The sequence below is a fragment of the Oncorhynchus gorbuscha genome, linkage group LG17 (assembly GCF_021184085.1).
Source record: "Oncorhynchus gorbuscha isolate QuinsamMale2020 ecotype Even-year linkage group LG17, OgorEven_v1.0, whole genome shotgun sequence".
Lineage (NCBI taxonomy): Eukaryota > Metazoa > Chordata > Actinopteri > Salmoniformes > Salmonidae > Oncorhynchus > Oncorhynchus gorbuscha.
Window position 1 is genome coordinate 51,177,308 of NC_060189.1, and position 19,628 is coordinate 51,196,935.

The 19,628-nt window shown below is 41.8% G+C and overlaps 1 protein-coding gene across 1 annotated transcript; it reads left to right on the forward strand.

Moving 5' to 3' along the window:
- Positions 1-876: 876 nt before the first annotated feature.
- LOC124002066 (N-acylneuraminate cytidylyltransferase-like) lies at positions 877-16,595 on the forward strand. The gene is made up of 8 exons (XM_046309312.1): positions 877-1,285; positions 2,274-2,416; positions 3,731-3,886; positions 8,755-8,885; positions 9,268-9,362; positions 10,768-10,939; positions 13,775-13,937; positions 15,374-16,595. The coding sequence occupies exons 1-8, from the start codon at positions 1,065-1,067 to the stop codon at positions 15,586-15,588; spliced, it is 1,296 nt and encodes a 431-aa protein (XP_046165268.1). The 5' UTR covers positions 877-1,064; the 3' UTR covers positions 15,589-16,595.
- The last annotated feature ends 3,033 nt before the right edge of the window (positions 16,596-19,628 follow it).

The window sequence follows — 19,628 nt, forward strand, 5'->3', positions numbered from 1 at the left end:
ATTATCCACTAAATGTTGTCCTCTACCATATAATATATCATATAGAAATATTCATTATAGGGTGCAATGGTGCATACATTATTGATTTGGTTACCCAAGAATACAAATTTGAAATGCACAAGTACATATAAGCCAGTAGCGCCACCTAATGGTTAAAAATAAACACTGCAACAGGGCCATATTCAGATGGAAATGATTGAAATAGAAATGTCACGAATAGAGCTGTTAGGATTCCTTTTTCTACTTGTCAGAGGCATCTTCGTTCTTCATTAAAAATTGTATATCTGAACGTTCCACAAAGTTTCTCCCTGCTGAACGCCCTCTGATTGTTGGTGGTAGTGGTGGTATTTGTAACATAAGTGCAGCAGTGTGATTCACATCAACGCGCTGTGTAGATATCAATAATAAGTGATCTCCGTATCGCCGTAGACTACGCCACTACTCTCATCTTTACCGCCAAGCGTTTATTCAAATTGGATCATCTTTGGATGCCGACACCATTGGAAGACATAGATTGGATTGTGGCCTACAAAAACCTATTCCTGCTCTTTTCTCGTGATCCATCAAACACATTTGGTGTGTCGTCATAGTGGTCTCTGATTTTTGGTCAGACTCGCTCAGGTGGAACAAATGTAAATATTTTTTCCGCAAACAACCTTTCTGAATTTAAAACGAATCATCGAAGTAAATCATCTAGATTTTCAGAAGTATCGGTAATCTGATTACAATACTTTTGCTGGTAACGATTACAGTTCCCGTTTTTAGTAATCCCTTCCAGGTAATCCGTTACTCCCCAACCCTGTAAAATAGTAAAATAATGAAAAACCCTTGAATGAGTAGGCGTGTTCAAACATTTGACTGGTACTGTATATCAAGCAATTATTTTTGTATTCCACAGAGTATTATCATATTAACTGTTCTGTACAGATAATGACCAGACTCACGTTACAAATGCTGGTTAACAATCCAATAAATTTAGTTTAGATTGTTTCACAAAAGTAGTGCGCTAGTCTTTTACTAGTCGGGTATTAGCAGACCAATATTGACTTCATCAGCACAGGCAAATGGCTGCTGCAAGAAAACGTACGCTATCTGGATTTGAAGATGTGATAGATGGAAAAACAACGATTTTCAAAGACAGCGGCGAGAAGATACACGTTGCAGCCCTGATCCTAGCTAGGGGAGGCAGTAAGGGGATCCCCCTGAAGAATATAAAAGTTCTGGCCGGCGTCCCGCTCATCGGATGGGTTCTGAGAGCTGCGGTAGATTCCAAACAGTTTGACAGGTGAATCCGTTCAATCTACAATTGACTTTCCAATGTAGATACAGTATATGGATTTGCTCTGAGTCTGTTAATAATAACTAGCTGCAACAAATGCATGTGACATTCTTGTTTTGTGTGCACGGATAATATTGTTCATCCTAGTGATAAAGTAAAGTATATGTTGTCTATGATGATTGATGCATTTAGTCATATCTGTACATTGACTATAAACCCATGTCAGATTCTTATTGAAATAGTTTGTCAAAGAGGATGTTTGAAAATGAGCTGTCTCTGACTTTGTCACGCAAGACCGAATTGCATTGAAGCCTCCTTGCAGTTTTTTTTACAACTTTTATTTAACCAGGCAAGTCAGTTAAGAGCACATTCTTCTTTTCAATGGCGCCTAGGAACAGTGGGTTAACTGCCTGTTCAGGGGCAGAACGACAGATTTGCACCTTGTCAGCTCTGGGGTTTGAACTTGCAATCTTCCGGTTATTAGTCCAACACTCTAACCACTAGGCTACCCTGCCGCCCCACTTAAGTAAACGGTACTTAAGTAAAAATACTTTGCGGTATTTGCAGTAATTATGTCGTTTTGTTGGGTATCTGTACTTTACCTTACTATTTATATGTTTGAGTACTTTTACTCCACTACAATCCTAAGGAAAATAATTTACTTTTTACTCCATCAATTTTCCCTTACACCCAAAAGTACTCGTTACATGTTGAAAATGGTCCAATTCACATGCCATCTGCCGTTTGCTTAAATACAAGGAATTTGAAATGGTTTATACTTTTGATACTTAAGTATATTTAAAACCAAATACTTTTTAGTCTTTAACTCAAGTAGTATTTTATCGGGTCACTTTCACTTTTACTTTTACTTAAGTCATTTTGTATAAAGGTATCTTTCCTTTTACTCAAGGATGACAATTGGGTACTTTTTCCACCACAGCCTACTTGTTACAAAGCCTGAGGAATCAACTTCTTCATTTCTTTCTCCCACCAGTGTGTGGGTATCAACTGATCATGATAACATTGAGAAGGTGGCCAAGGCATGGGGAGCTCAGGTTCACCGCAGGAGCCCAGAGGTGTCCAAAGACTCCTCCAGCTCTCTCGACACTATCCAGGAATTTGCCCGGTTAAACCCAGGTAAGGGGTGAATCTCAATTGTAATTTCCTTGATTCCTCATGTCCTCACTCCTTGCCTCCTTCTCAAAATGCATTCGAGGAGGAGATCTGAGAGGAGGAACTGCAAATCTTCTGCTCCAATGTGCCGTGAGAAGGAGACAAGGAGGGAAGTGTGAGGAATCAAGATAATACAATTGTGATTTACTCAATGGCATAGCAACAGGGAAGTATCAACGTTTGTTATAATTTATTGTGACAAAACCACACCCTCTTTGATGCTTCACTGTCTTTGTTAGGACTCTTAGGCAGTACTTTGTTATAGATGCCAGCCGTTAATGGAAAATATGCAGAAGAACATATTAGCTAGACTACCGCTCTGAGGCGATATGTATCAAGCATCTCAGAGCAAGAATACTGATCTAGGATCAGATCCCCCCAGCCCATGTAGTCTTATTCATTGTGTTCTTTGAGGCAAAGCTGATTGTAAATGTCACGACTTCCGCCGAAGTCGGTCCCTCTCCTTGTTCAGGTGGCGTCACTGGCCTTCTAGCCATCGCCTATCCACTTTTCATTTTCCATTTGTTTTGTCCTTTGTCCTTACACACCTGGTTTCAATCCCCCAATTACTTGTTCATTTACTTAACCCTCTGTTCCACCATGTTTGTTTGTGAGTGATTGTTTATTGTATTGCGGTCCGTTATTTGTGGCCTTGGATTTATTGACGTGTATTGTGATTATAGTTGAGTAAAATTGCATACATTACTCATATCTGTTGTCCTGCGCCTGACTCATCTACACCAGCTACACACAGACGCATTACAGGAAATCTGTAGTCCTCCTCTGCTTCACTTAATACGTACAACCTCCAGGGCCGAAGTGCCTGCTGCAGGTTTTCATTCCGGCCTTTTAATCAGATCCTGAGAACCACTTGCTGGGAAACCAGATGTACAGTCTGGTCTGACTCTCCACTCTCCAGCCAATCAGTGACCGTTCTTGTCTAGCTAGGTAGAAACAAAACCAGCACGACTGTCATCAATGAAAATGCTCACGTTGTGTTGTCTTTTAATTCCATTTCTAATCTAAGCATAATCCCAATCCGAGTAAATTGTTGCATATCAAGTATAAACAGAGTTTCAGTTGCTATCTTTATTGATAGTGTGAGAGTGACTATAGACAACCCATGAATAGGAGTTTATCCAAATAATGTGGGACTCACTCCGTAGCTACAAATGTCAACAGGGACCATATAGCTTTATTCATATCTCATATCATATGACTATCTGGTTAAATAATGGATAAATCAAATATCTGCTGTGTTGTGTTGACTTCCTCCAGAGGTGAATGTGATCTGTCACATCCAGGCTACGTCTCCCTGCTTGCACCCCTTCCACCTGAAGGAGGCCCTGGAGTTGATCACCAATCAGGGCTTCACGTCTGTGTTCGCCGTGGCCCGGCAACACCACTTCCGCTGGCAGGAGGTCAAGAAAGGAGGTATGGGATAGCCATGTGTTATGTTTAGGGCTTTCCGGGGTAGCCTTGTGTTATGTTTAGGGCTTTCCAGGGTAGCCTTGTGTTATGTTTAGGGTTTTCCGGGTAGCCTTGTGTTATGTTTAGGGCTTTCCAGGGTATACTTGTGTTATGTTTAGGGCTTTCCGGGATAGACTTGTGTTATGTTTAGGGCTTACCGGGATAGCCTTGTGTTATGTTTAGGGCTTTCCGGGATAGCCTTGTGTTATGTTTAGGGCTTTCCGGGATAGCCTTGTGTTATGTTTAGGGCTTTCCGGGATAGCCTTGTGTTATGTTTAGGACCTTACGCGTAGGTTTGTTTTCCCGGACACAGATTAACCCTATTCCTGGATTTTTAAAAAGGTAAATGGAGAATCTCCATTAAATTCTTTGTAGTCTAGGATTAGGCTTAATCTGTGCCTGAGGAAAAACTGTCCCTTACTTAATAAATTGTGTCAGGAGTTTGCCCTGGCCACATCAACATAGCCAGGAAAAACTTGAGTAGCCTAGATATGTTGTATTTGAAAACACCTACCCAATATAGCTTGTTGTAAGATGCTAATGCTCAATGATAATGAATTGTTTATATAGGGCCTTTCACAAGCACAATACATGGAAGTCATCCCATCCACCACCAATCACTGTGTATCACAATAGAGAGATGAGGGGTGTTTAGACAAGTACATATTTTTTTCTCTGGACAAGGAAAATCGAATCAAATCAAATGTTATTGGTCACACACATATTTAGTAGATGTTAAACCTTTTAGGGCTAGGTGTCCCGCTAAACTGGAGGCCGCGCAATTCAAATAAATAATCATACAAATTATGGATATTAAACATTTAGGTACATATAAGTGTCCTATATTGGTTGGTAATTTACATTCTTGTTAATCTAACTGCACTGTCCAATTTACAGTAGCTATTACAGCGAAAACATGCCATGTGATTGTTTGTGGACGGCGCCCAAAATCAAAATATTTTTCCACCGGCACAGGTTTCATGAATTCACAAATAGCGATTAAATATTCACTTACTTTTTGAAAATCTTCCTCTGATTTGTCATCAAAAGGGTCCCAGCTATAACATGTAGTGTCATTTTGTGAGATAAAATCTTTCTTTATATCCCAAAAAGTCAGTTTAGTTGGTGCCATCGATTTGAGTAATCCACTCGTTGAACATGTAGAGAAAGGAATCTGAAAATCTACCCCTAAACTTTGTGTCAACAAGTCAAAATACGTTTCTATTTTCTCGTCAGATACCCTAAAATGTAATCAAACTAAAATATTTCTTACGGAAAGAAGTATGTTCAATAGGAAACTGATTTTAGCAGGTGCGTCCTGTCTTCATGGCGCACAAACACGAGTTTCCAAGACTGTGTCCCTGTACTAAAACTGATACTTCTTCATCGTTTTTGAAGTTACTAGTCTGAAACCTTGAACATAGACACCCTGTGGAAACCATAGGAATTATGACCTAATATTGCCATTCAAAGGGTTAGGGTTAGGGTTACACACAAAAAGGGGAAAAAAGCTATAAAATTAAATATAAAAAAAATGACAAAATTGAAAGATTATGAAGACTAAATACACAATGTAAATGTTTGAGGACAGGGTTTTGTTCTCTCTGGATTCCATTAGAATGACGATCAAACAAAATAATGCAAACCATCTCTGGAGGATATTAGTTGCAAATTTACCTGACGGAATCCGACTGAAATCAATGGGCGCATTCCAGATTTAGGATATCAAAATATCATGTTGACGTAGGGTTAGATTCTGTTTGGTTTTTCTTTGGATTTTCTCCTACCATATCTATTGTGTTATATTCTCCTACGTTATTTTAACATTTCTACAAACTTCAAAGTGTTTTCTTTCCAATGGTACCAATTATATGCATATCCTGGCTTCAGGGCCTGAGCCACAGGCAGTTTACTTTGGGCACGTCATTCAGGAGGAAATTGAGAAAAAAGGGGCCTAGCCCCAAAATGCAGGTGTAGCAAAATGCGTGTTCCAAACTCCAAAAGTGAAGTAGTATCTAACAATTCACAATAATACACACAAATCTTAAAGAAAAATAATGGAATTCAGAAATATAGAAATATTAGGGCGAGCAATGGCTGAGTGGCATTCACTAAAATACAGTAGAGTACAGTATATACATTGAGGGAAAATGTATTTGACCCCCTGCTGATTTTGTACGTTTGCCCACTGACAAAGAAATGATAGATCTATAATTTTAATGGTAGGTTTATTTGAACAGTGAGAGACAGAATAACAACAAAAAAATCCAGAAAAACGCAAGCCAAAAATGTTATAAATAATTTCCATTTTAATGAGGGAAATAAGTGTTTGACCCCTCTGCAAAACATGACTTAGTACTTGGTGGCAAAACCCTTGTTGGCAATCACAGAGGTCAGACGTTTCTTGTAGTTCGCCACCAGGTTTACACACATCTCAGGAGGGATTTTGTCCCACTCCTCTTTGCAGATCTTCTCCAAGTCATTAAGGTTGCAAGGCTGACTTTTGGCAACTCGAACCTTCAGCTCCCTCCACAGATTTTCTATGGGATTAAGTTCTGGAGACTGGCTAGGCCACTCCAGGACCTTAATGTGCTTCTTCTTGAGCCACTCCTTTGTTGCCTTGGCCATGTGTTTTGGGTCATTGTCATGCTTGAATACCCATCCATGACCCATTTTCAATGCCCTGGCTGAGGGAAGGAGGTTCTCACCCAGGATTTGACGGTACATGGCCCCATCCATCATCCCTTTGATGTGGTGAAGTTGTCCTGTCCCCTTAGCAGAAAGCATAATGTTTCCACCTCTATGTTTGACGGTGGGGATGGTGTTCTGGGGTCATAGACAGCATTCCTCCTCCTCCAAACACGGTGAGTTGAGTTGATGCCAAAGAGCTCCATTTTGGTCTCATCTGACCACAACACTTTCACTCAGTTGTCATCTGAATCATTCAGATGTTCATTGGCAAACGTCAGACGGGCATGTATATGTGCTTTCTTGAGCAAGGGGACCTTGCAGGCGCTGCAGGATTTCAGTCCTTCACGGCATAGTGTGTTACCAATTGTTTTCTTGGTGACTATGGTCCCATCTGCCTTGAGATCATTGACAAGATCCTCCCATGTAGTTCTGGGCTGATTCCTCACTGTTCTCATGATCACTGCAACTCCACGAGGTGAGATCTTGCATGGAGCCCCAGGCCGAGGGAGATTGACGGTTCTTTTATGTTTCTTCCATTTGCGAATAATCGCACCAACTGTTAACACCTTCTCACCAAGCTGCTTGGCGATGGTCTTGTAGCCCATTCCAGCCTTGTGTATGTCTACAATCTTGTCCCTGACATCCTTGGAGAGCTCTTTGGTCTTTTCCATGGTGGAGAGTTTGGAATCTAATTGATTGATTGCTTCTGTGGACAGGTGTCTTTTATACAGGTAACAAACTGAGAATAGGAGCACTCCCTTTAAGAGTGTGCTCCTAATCTCAGCTCGTTACCTGTATAAAAGACACCTGGGATCCTTAAATCTTTCTGATTGAGAGGGGGTCAAATACTTAATTCCCTCATTAAAATTCAAATAAATTTATAACATTTTTTGACATGCATTTTTCTGGATTTTTTTGTTGTTATTCTGTCTCTCACTGTTCAAATAAACCTACCATTAAAATTATAGACTGATAATTTCTTTGTCAGTGGGCAAACATACAAAATCAGCAGGGGATCAAATACTTTTTTCCCTCACTGTACATGTGAAATGAGTAAAACAGTATGTAAACATTATTAAAGTAACTAGTGGTCCATTTAAAGTGACCAGTGATTTCATGTCTATGTATATAGGGCAGCAGCATCTAAGGTGCAGGGTTGAGTAACCGGGTGTTAGACGGCTAGTGATGGCTATTTAACAGTCTGATGGCCTTGAGTTAGAAGCTGTTTTTCAGTCTCTCGGTCCCAGCTTTGATGCACCTGTACTGACCTTGCCTTCTTGGATGATAGTGGGGTGAACAGGCTGTGGCTCGGGTGGTTGTTCTTCTTGATGATCCTTTTGGCCTTCCTGTGACATCGGGTGCTGTAGGTGTCCTGGAGGGCAGGCAGTGTGCCCCCGGTGATGCGTTGGGCAAACCGCACCACCCTCTGGAGAGCCTTACGGTTGTGGGCGGAGCAGTTGCCGTACCAGGTGGTGATACAGCCCGACAGGATGCTCTCAATTATACATCTGTAAAAGTTTGTGAGGGTCTTAAGGGCCGAGCCAATTTCTTCAGCCTCCTGAGGTTGAAGAGGCGCAGTTGCGCCTTCTTCACACTGTCTGTGTGGGTCGACCACTTCAGATTGTCAGTGATGTGTACGCCGAGAAACTTGAAGCTTTTCACCTTCTTCACTGCGGTCCCGTCAATGTGAACAGGGGCGCGCTCTCTCTGTTGTCTCCTGAAGTCCACGATCAGCTTCTTCGTTTTGTTGATGTTGAGGGAGAGGTTATTTTCCTGGCATCACTCCACCAGGGCCCTCACTTTCTCCCTGTAGGCTGTCTCGTCATTGTTGGTAATCAGGCCTATGACTGTTGTGTCGTCTGCAAACGTGGTGATTGAGTTGGAGGCGTGGCCACGCAGTCATGGGTGAACAGGAGTAAATACGGGGGCTGAGCACGCACCCTTGTGGGGCCCCTGTGTTGAGGATCAGGGAAGTGGAGGTGTTGTTTCCTACCTTCACCACCTGGGGAAGGCCAGTCAGGAAGTCCAGGACCCAGTTGCACAGGGCGGGATTCAGACCCAGGGCCTCGAGCTTAATCATAGTATTAACCCTAGTTAGAACCTATTAACTGATATTGATTATTTTGATCTCTCCTCTTCAGGTAGTGTAGCCACCAAGCCACTGAACCTTGACCCGTCTAACAGGCCCCGGAGACAGGACTGGGATGGAGAGCTGTGTGAGAACGGATCTTTCTACATTCATACCAGAGCGACAATAGAGAAAGGCCTGCAGGTAACTGGCACTATACCCCATCGGGATCCATAGTCACAAAGTGTTTCAGGATAGGATTGTTGATCTAGGATCAGTTTTCCCTTTTCTATCATTATTAATGAGATTGTATGGGCAGAGAGGACCTGATTCTAGATCAGCACTCCAATCCTGAGACGCTTTATGAACAGTGGTCCTGATGTGCATGTCTGCTGCTGGAAGTGAACTCTATTTTCCTCAGGTGATCAATAATGTTTAGTCATTCAGTGGATGTGAGCTTGACCAGAGACAAAAGACACACTGAGAAATCGACTTGCTGATCTATAATTTTAGATATTCTATTGTCAATTGCCGTTGTTTCAAATGATAATTGAAAATCACCTTTCTCTTGCATTGTCTTTCTCAGGGGGGAAAGTGGGCTTACTATGAGATGCTGCCAGAGTACAGTGTGGATATTGATGTGGATATCGATTGGCCCGTGGCAGAACAGAGAGTACTGAGGTAGTCTGAAGTCACTGACTCAGAGCTTCACGTTCTCTCTCTCTCTCTCTCTCTCTCTCTCTCTCTCTCTCTCTCTCTCTATGTTTACTTGAACAAACTTAATAGGTGTCCGTTCCACAGGACGGTTGAGCTAACGTAGGCTAATGCAATTAGCATAATGTTGTAAGTAACAAGAAAATTTCCTAGGACATAGACATATCTGATATTGGCAGAAAGCTTCAATTCATGTTAATCTAACTGCACTGTCCAATTTACAGTAGCTATTACAGTGAAAGAATACCATGTTATTGTTTGAAGAGAGTGCACAATTTTGAACATGAAAAGTTATTAATAAACAAATTAGGCACATTTGGGCAGTCATGATACAACATTTTGAACAGAAATGCAATGGTTCATTGAATCAGTCTAACACTTTGCACATACACTGCTGTCATCTAGTGGCCAAAACCTAAATTGCACTTTGGCTGGAATAAAACATTATGGCCTTTCTCTTGCATTTCAAAGATGATGGTACAAAAAAAATACAAAAGAACGGTTGGTTTTTTCTTTGTATTATCTTTTACCAGATCTATTGTGGTATTTTGTCCTACGTTCCTTTCAAATGGTAACAAGAATATGCATATCGTTGCTTCAGGGCCTGAGCTACGGGCAGTTAGATTTGGGTATGTCATTTTAGGCGAAAATGGAAAAAAAAGGGCGGAACCTCAAGAGGCAACACAATAAATATTGATGTAACACAGAGGAGTCATTATACAAATGCATTTCCCTGTGTGTTCTGGTACGACAACTGCTTGGCATTCGACCGCAAGGCGCTACGAAGGGTAGTGCGAATGACCCAGTACATCACTAGGTCCGAGCACCCTGCCGTCAAGGAAGTTTATACCAGTCGGGGTCAGAGGAAGGCCCTCATAATTGTCAAAGACTCCAGCCACCTAAATCATAGACTGTTCTCTCTGCTACTGCACTGCAAGTGGTACCGATGCACCAAGTCTGGAAACAACAGGAACCCCAAGCTATAAGACTGCTAAATAGTTAGTTAAATAGTTAACCAATAGCTACTTGGAATATCTGCAATGACCGTTTTTGTAATAATCGCTTTTGACTCATCACATGATGGTTATTTCGCCCGTTGTCCTAGTCACTTTATCCTTACCTATATGTACATATCTACCTCAACTACCTCGTATCCCTGCACATTGACTCGGTACTGGTAGCCAAGTTATCATTACTCATTGTGTATGTATTACTTGAGTTCATTTTTACTTTTTTTTCTCTCTCTCTCTCTGCATTGTTGGGAATGGCCCGTAAAAGTGAGCATTTCACCTTTAGTCAACGCCAGTTGTCTACGAAGCATGTGACCAATAAGATTTTTTGATACAATTGTATTTGATTTGTTCCTCTCCAGGTTTGGTTACTTTGGCCTGGACAAGCCTGAGGCGGTGCGTCTGCTGCTGTGTAACGTCTCCGGCTGTCTGACTGACGGCCGCGTCCTCATCTCTGTCTCTGGAGAGGAGATGGTCTCTGTCAACACCAGAGACACCACGGGTATCCGCATGCTGCAGGGAGAGGGCGTGGAGGTACGTCGACTGTAGATATAGAACATATAGAACATATAGGACATACACCAGAGAGGGAAAGGAGATGCGGTGCAAAGATAACGTGATGAATACGGATGATGGAAGATCGACGACGATTCGTCGTTGGAATTTGAAAGATCACATGTGGTAACAGCAAATAGTGACAGACAGGCTTTACTTTATTTTTATTTTGTATTTTTTTTACAGTTGAAAGAGAATCCCAATCATGCGATTACTGCTTCCACAAATACATGTGTTGTCTATGTTGTAATAGGAATTTCCAGGTGAACAAAAAGGAGAGCGTTGGTAAAGTCAATCAAAAATATGTCGGTTTTATTACAAGTTGCAACAGGGAGACACCATGCAGCCCAGAAGCAGAGAAAATGTCTAACTGGCCTCTTGGAGACGGGACCTTTGTATCCTAATCAGACAGCACCACATGTTCAGTAAACACCAGCCAGAGAGGCTTGTAGGAAGACAAAACAAAAAGGCAGCGACTGTCAGCTGATACAGAATCACAGTGTTCACAGGATGTCATCAGTACAATGCAACAGTGAATAATCAGTGTGTCCTTGTACATCCAGTCTGGCGTCAACCACTATCAACAGATAGGAGAATAATCCATAACATTCACTATCAAGTCTAGTGACCATCAACCTGCACCTTGAGTGTCACAAACAGAACACTGGAAATCTGTGTGTTACAGGAACTCAAAATATGCTAAACATTGTGTTGATCACTCTAAACTAAAGATGAACTTTAGTCATCTTAAATTTCCCAATTACATATGAAGAAGAGGAGACAATTCATTGTTTTGATAGTGAAGTTACAGGTCATCCATACTCAACAGGGGCGGCAGGTAGCCTAGTGGTTAACCGAAAGGTTGCTGGATCGAATCCCAGAGCTGACAAGGTAAAAATGTGGTGATCTGTCCCTGAACAAGGCAGTTAACCCACTGCTCCCCGGTAGGCCGTCATTGTAAATTAGAATTTGTTCTTAACTGACTTGCCTAGTTAAATAAATACAAAATAGGCGGACTGTGATCTGGACCCAGAACGTGGTCAGTACAGACTGCGGGTTCTGACCGAGTTTTTAAAATAATAATTATATGAATAGAAATACAGTTTGGGGGGAGGGGGACATTTTGTCAGGATTTGACTCATGCTATGATCTGAACACACATAAGACATGGAACGTGTGTAGAATTGCAGGCAAAGAGTTTTAAAACGGCACATTTTTCTCTCTGCCAACAGGAGGGGTGCGAACAGTTTGGGGTTGCGAGGTAGAGGTTTGTTAATATGCTGATAAATGACAATATCCATCCGAACCTTTGCCATCTCGGAAATTTGTGTGACCGGACCTTCTGAAATAGTATTCGAATATAATGACTCTATTTTTCCAGAAGACACTTCAGTTGTGGCAAGTCAGATAACATAAATATATATAGTAAACAAAAAATGGCAACATTCACATGACAGATACAAATTCTTACAAGATATATATATATACACTTTGTGTACAAAACATGAAGAATACCTGCTCTTTCCATGACAAACTCACTGGGTGAAATATCATCCCTTATTGATGTCACTTGTTAAATCCACTTCATTCAGTGTAGATGAAGGGGAGGAGACAGGTTAAAGAAGGATTTTTAAGCCTTGAGACAACTGAGACATGGATTGCGTATGTGTGCCATTCAGAGGGTGAATGTGTGCCATTCAGAGATTGAAGTGCCTTTGCACGGGGTATGGTAGTAGGTGCCAGGCACACCGGTTTGTGCCAAGAACTGCAATGCTGCTGGGTTTTTCACACTCAACAGTTTCCCGTGTGTATCAGGAATGGTCTACCACCCAAAGGACATCCAGCCAACTTGACACAACTGTGGGAGTCAACATGGGCCAGCATCCCTGTGGAACGCTTTCGACACCTTATAGGGTCCATGCCCAATGAATTGATATTAGCAACTCAATATTAGGAAGTGTGTTCTTAATGTTTTGTGCACTGTGTATATATTAGATAAATACAAGTCACAAACATCTAATTTCCTTTAAAAGCCATGCTATAGAAAAAAAGAAACCCCTGTTAGATACCCGAGTCCAGCACAGTAGCCAAGTTACTGTCTGTGTCAAGATTAGCCACAGCTCATCACTGAAAGCACCACCCATTAAACACACACAGGCTACTATTTACTCTAGCTGTCATGTGTATCATGTTTCAGGAGGAGACCCAGATGCAGACAGTGTCGAAAGTAACACCGTTTATTACTAGAACAGGGGGCAGGCAAAACGACAGGTCAAGGGCAGGCAGAGGTCAGTAATCCAGATCAGTCTACAAAGATACAGAACGACAGGCAGTCTCGGGGTCAGGCAGAGGTCAGTAATCCAGATCAGAGTCTTAAAAGGTACAGAACGACAGGCAGTCTCGGGGTCAGGCAGAGGTCAATAATACATTTTTTCAGTTTTACAGCAAATTTACTTCAATTCTACACATTTTGCAATAGGGTGGAGGCAAATGTTTGTCGTTTTTAATGATAACTGATGAGCCATCGGCCCACCCCGGTCGGTAGTTGGACCATGCTCACCACAAGTTTAGAAAGCTGGCTGCTAGACTAATTTAACGATCTTTAAAATAAATAAAAATGACTGACTTGGGCTAATTGATTGACTGCTGATGCCCAACCAAATTTTGAAATTGTACCTTGTGTATTCTATTATTCTAACTCTCAACAGGAAGTTGAGACCCTGAGTCCCCCCCCCCCCCCTAAAAAAAGCACAAATCAGAGCTTGCATAGAACACTTCGACAATAAATCAAGTGTTTTATGCTGTCTCCTCCAGGTGATCCTGATCTCGTCCAGTGAGGACCTGACCAAGGCCTTGGCTGACAAGCTGTCCCAGAGAACGGGCTGCGAGGTCAGACAGCTGGGCAAGGACATCCAGGGCGAGGCCAAAGCCATGATGGACGACAGGGATCTGGGCTGGAAGGAAGTCGCCTATATGGGTATACTCACTATTCTTTTCACTTAACTGACTACTACTACTAATATTACTATTACATTTACTTGTTTAGTGATCATTTGTAAAGTGGCTCTCTATTTTCCTTCTGCATGTAGGTTAGGCTACCACTGCAGAAAACTACTGGCATTGTTCTGAGTTCATGTCACTGTCAGTCAATTGATATTTATGGGCAATGTGAGAAGGGTGATGTCAGCTGTCATGTTCTGGAGAAATTGAGATTCAATTTAAAATGAATCCATTTCTATACTGAACAGAAATATAAACATAACATGTAAAGTGTTGGTCCCATGAAACATGAGCTGAAATAAAATATCCCAGATATTTTCCATATGTACAAAATGTTTATTTCTCTAAAATGTTGTGCATAAATTTGTTTACATCCCTGTTAGTGAGCATTTCTCCTTTGCCAATATAGTCCATCCACCTGACATGTGTGGCATATCAAGAACCTGATTTAAACAGCATGATTGTTACACAGGTGCACCTTGTCCTGGGGATAATAAAAGGCCACTCTATGTGCCGTTTTGTAACAAGTTTTCTCAGGTTTTGTGGGAGCGTGCAATTGGCATGCTGACTGCAGGAATGTCCACCAGAGCTTTCGCCAGATGATTGAATGTTCATTTCTCGACCATAAGCCGCCTCATCTAGCACATCCAACCATCCTCACAAACGCAGACCACGTATAACCACGCCAGCCCAAGACCTCCACATCCAGCTACTTCACCTTCGGGATCATCTAAGAACAGCCTCCCGGACAGCTGATGAAACTGTGGGTTTGCACAACCAAAATTATTTTAGCACAAATAGTCAGAAACCGTCTCAGGGAAGCTTATCTGCTTGCTCGTCATCCCCACCAGGGTCTTTACCTGACTGCGGTTTGGCGCCGAAACCGACTTCAGTGGGCAAATGCTCACCTTCAATGTCCACTGGAACGCTGGAGAAGCGTGCTCTTCACGGACAAATCTCTGTCTTTATTTCAATTAACTGATTGCCTTATATAATATAATATATAATAATATATGCCATTTAGCAGACGCTTTTATCCAAAGCGACTTACAGTCATGTGTGCATACATTCTACGTATGGCTGGTCCCGGGAATCGAACCCACTACCCTGGCGTTACAAGCGCCATGCTATATGAACTGTAGCCTCAATTGTTGCATGTTGCGTTTATTTTTTGTTCAGTGTATGATTTCACTAATTCATTTTTAAGATTTCCCTAAACCCAAAATTGGAAACTATTCATAAAAATAAAAAAAATTCTATGATTTCCTTAAATCATGTAATGTTTTTGCATATTTTATCCATGTTTGTTTTTGCAACATACTAATCATCCTATGAATACTTCCAGAACCACGTTATGGACACTTTAATAGATAAACAAACTCATCTCACTCCTCCATTCCATCCCTCCTACAGGTAACGATGCACCAGATGTTGACTGTCTGAACCTCGCTGGGCTGAGTGCAGTACCCCGGGATGCCCCAGTGGTGGCAATCAATGCTGCTAAATACTCCTGCCACAATGTTGCAGGCCTCGGGGCTGTGAGGGAGTTTTCGGAACTCATCCTGCTGCTCAAGAAGAAGGCCAAGTCTCAGATGGAACAGGACCGCATCCACAGAGATACATTCTAAACTCTAGAATGTGTTCTAAAGTCACAGAGATACATTCTAAACTCTAGAATGTGTTCTAAAGTCACACAGAGATACATTCTAAACTCTAGAATGTGTTCTAAAGTCACAGACATGCATTCTAAACTCTAGAATGTGTTCTAAAGTCAGAGATACATTCTAAACTCTAGAATGTGTTCTAAAGTCACAGACATGCATTCTAAACTCCAGAATGTGTTCTAAAGTCACAGAGATACATTCTAAACTCCAGAATGTGTTCTAAAGTCACAGACATGCATTCTAAACTCTAGAATGTGTTCTAAAATCACAGACATGCATTCTAAACTCTAGAATGTGCTCGAACTCTAATCTGGCTCAGATATGTTCTGAACAAAGAGTTGCATTCTTGAAGCTTGAGTGCCAGTCTGTTTTTACTCGTTTTCCAGCTCCTTGTCATTCCAAACATATTTGGCATTACAATTCCAAAAAGAGTTAACTAGAGAGCAGAAACAGACGGGCACTCAGGCTATTTTATTCTAGACTATCAGACAAACCTAAACCTGTGCCAAAGATTAGGCTAAATGACCTTGAAGCTTATTGACAATCCTCAATACTTTCTCTGGAGTATTTACTCACTTTCAGGCACGTAGCTCAGGTTGAGGTGTTTTTTTGCAGGTTGTCAGATCGAGGTAGTTTTAGTTTTACAGGTAGTGTTGACAAATACAGTCAGTGTGTCTATAGATATATATTAGTATATACACTGCATGGACAATTTAGGCAAGTGAGTATTCTGATATTATTTCAATGCACATTTTCCAACTCCCAAACTATATAAACTTGAATGCTTATTGGATTGAATTATATTTGTGTAATGAGGGAGGATGTGGCGAAAGTGAATAACACCTGGTCCCCCTGGAGCACAAGGTTGTAGATTCATATAAACTCAGCAACAAAAAAAGGTCCGTCCTCACTGTCAACTGTGTTTATTTTCAGCAAACTTAACATGTGTAAATATTTGTATGAACATAACAAGATTCAACAACTGAGACAAACTTAACATGTGTAAATATTTGTATGAACATAACAAGATTCAACAACTGAGACAAACTTAACATGTGTAAATATTTGTATGAACATAACAAGATTCAACAACTGAGACAAACTGAACATGTTCCACAGACATGACTAACAGAAATGGAATAATGTGTCCCTGAATAAAGTGTGTGTGTGTGGGGGGGGGGGGGGGGGGGTGTCTGGTGTGGCCACCAGCTGCATTAAGTACTGCAGTGCATCCCCTCCTCATAGACTGCACCAGATTTGCCAGTTCTTGCTGTGAGATGTTACCCAACTCTTCCACGAAGGCACCTGCAAGTTCAGTCTGAGCACTGATGGAGGGATTGTGGGTTCCTGGTGTAACTCAGGCAGTTGTTGTTGCCATCCTGTACCTGTCCCGCAGGTGTGATGCTCAGATGAACCGATCCTGTGCAGGTGTTGTTACACATGGTCTGCCACTGCGAGGACGATCAGCTGTCTGTCCTGTCTCCCTGTAACGCTGTCTTAAGCGTCTCACAGTACAGACTTTGCAATTTATTGCCCTGGCCACATCTGCAGTCCCCATGCCTCCTTGCAGCATGCCTAAGGCACCCTTTACAATGTTTAAACCCTTACAATGAAGATATGTGAAGTTATTTTGATTGTTACGAATTATCTTTGAAAGACAGGGTCCTGAAAATGGGGACATTTCTTTTTTTGCTGTGTTTATCAAAAGGTGTGCATAATTATTAGGCAGCTTCATTACCTCAGGTAAAATGGGCCAAAAAAAAGAGATGTAACTGACACTGAAAAGTCCAAAATTGTCAAATGCCATTCAGACAGATGCAACATTCTTGAAATAGCTAAACTATTGAAGGAATGACCACCGGACAATCAAACGGTTCGTTTGCGAATAGTCAACTGGGGCGCAAAAAAACGCATGGAGGAGAAAAGGTGCAAATTAACTGAAAAAGACTTGGGAATAATTAAACGTCAATCTAACAGGAACCCACTCTCCTCCAGTGCCACCATATTCCAGAACTGCTACCTACCTGGAGTGTCCAGAAGTACAAGGTGTCAAGTGCTCAGAGACATGGCCAAGGTCAAGAAGGCTGAAACACCACCACCACTGAATAAGATTCACAAGTTGTAAGCGTCAAGATTGGGCAAAGGTATACCTGAAGACAGGTTTTAGGGTCAGATTAAATGAGAGTGACTGTTGATGGACCAGGTGGATGGGCCCATGGCTGGACCAGTAATGGACACAGGGTATCACTTCGAGTCAGGCACCAGCAAGGTGGAGGAGGGGTACTGGTATGGGCTGCTATCATTAAGGATGAGGTAGTTGGACCTTTTTGGGTTGAAGATGGACTGAAACTCAACTCCGAAACCTGCTGCCGGTTTCTGGAAGATTCTTTCTTCAAGCAGTGGTACAGGAAGAAGTCCTCAGCATTCAAGAAGGCCATGATCTTTATGCAGGACAATGCTCCATCACCTGCATCCAAGTACTCCACTGCTTGGCTCGCCAGCAAGGGCCTCAACGATGCCCCAATAATGACCTGGCCCCCTTCCTCACCTGACTTAAATCCTATTGAGAACTTGTGGGGCCTTCTCAAATGTGAGATTTACAGTGAGGGAAGAGAATACACCTCTTTGAACAGCATTTGGGAGGCTGTGGTTGCTGCTTCAGTGAAGTTGATCATGAACAGATCAAGAAACTGACAGACTCCATGGATGGAAGGCTCATGACAGTTATTGAAAAGAAGGCTAGTTATATTGGTCACTGAAAGGCCAAAAATGTTATTTGTCATTGTGTGTTATGTTACCCTTACTCTAAAAACAGAGAATAAACAAGTTGGGAGAAATTATTTTTGTAATTTAATAATTCTGCACACTTATATTCCCCTGAGAAAGACAACTCCCTTTTCCGTTGTTAAACATTCAGGTTTGAGGTTCAATAACATTTGATTGACTGAGAGCGTGGCGTTTGTTCAACAATAAAATGAATCATGAGGAATACAATTAGTCTAATAATTGTGCACGCAATATTTATATATATATATGACATTAATTTGTAGGCGATTTTGATTGTTTCTCACCACTTTTTAATTTTGTCTTAATGTTTTTTGAACATAGGACATTGATTTGAGTTGCTTTGAGATTCTTGTTGGCTTGGTTGTTAACTTCCGTAGTGTATTTTGCTTGCAATTTGTTTGTGAAATGCTGTATGATGTACTCATAAATGAAAAGAAAACAAAATAATTGTAATTTGGCATGGTGTCATATGCATTAATTTTTATAAAGCTATTTGTTGAAGCACCTTTTGCAGCTATTACATCATCGAGTCGTCTTGGGCATGACGCGTCAAGCTTGGCACACCTGTATTTGGGGAGTTTCTCCCATTCTGCTCTGCAGATCCTCTCAATCTCTGTCAGGTTGCTGCACAGCTATTTTCAGGTCTCTCCAGAGATGTTCGATCGTGTTCAGTCCAGGCTCTGGCTGGGCCACTCAAGGACATTCAGAAACTTGTTCCGAAGCCACTCCTGCATTGTCTTGGGCTGTGTGCTTAGGGTTGTTGTCCCCAGTCTGAGGTCCTGAGATCTCTGGAGCAGGTTATCATCTAGGTTCTCTCTGTACTTCGCTCCATTCATCTTTCCTGACTAGTCTCCCAGTCCCTGCCGCTTAAATACATGCCCACAGCATAATGCTGCTACTACCATACTTTACCGGTGGTGCCAGGTTTCCATTGGACGTGGCACTTGGCATTCAGGCCAAATAGTTCAATCTTGGGTTCATCAGACCAGAAAATCTTGTTTCTCATGGTCGGTAAGTCTTTAGGTGCCTTTTGGCAACCTCCTAGCGGGCTGTCATGTGACTTTTACTGAGGAGTGGCTTCTGTCTGGTCACTCTACCACAAAGGCCTGATTGGTGGAGTGCTGCAGAGATGGTTGTCCTTCTGGAAGGTTCTCCCATCACCACAGAGGAACTCTGGAGCTCTGTCAGAGTGACCATCGGGTTCTTGGTCATCTCCC

Coding starts and splice junctions, on each gene's coding strand:
- LOC124002066 (XM_046309312.1), top strand. CDS start 1,065: ATGGCTGCTGCAAGAAAACGTACGCTATCTGGATTTGAAGATGTGATA. Junction 1,286..2,273: donor GATTCCAAACAGTTTGACAG/GTGAATCCGTTC, acceptor TTCTCCCACCAG/TGTGTGGGTATCAACTGATC. Junction 10,940..13,774: donor TGCAGGGAGAGGGCGTGGAG/GTACGTCGACTG, acceptor TGTCTCCTCCAG/GTGATCCTGATCTCGTCCAG.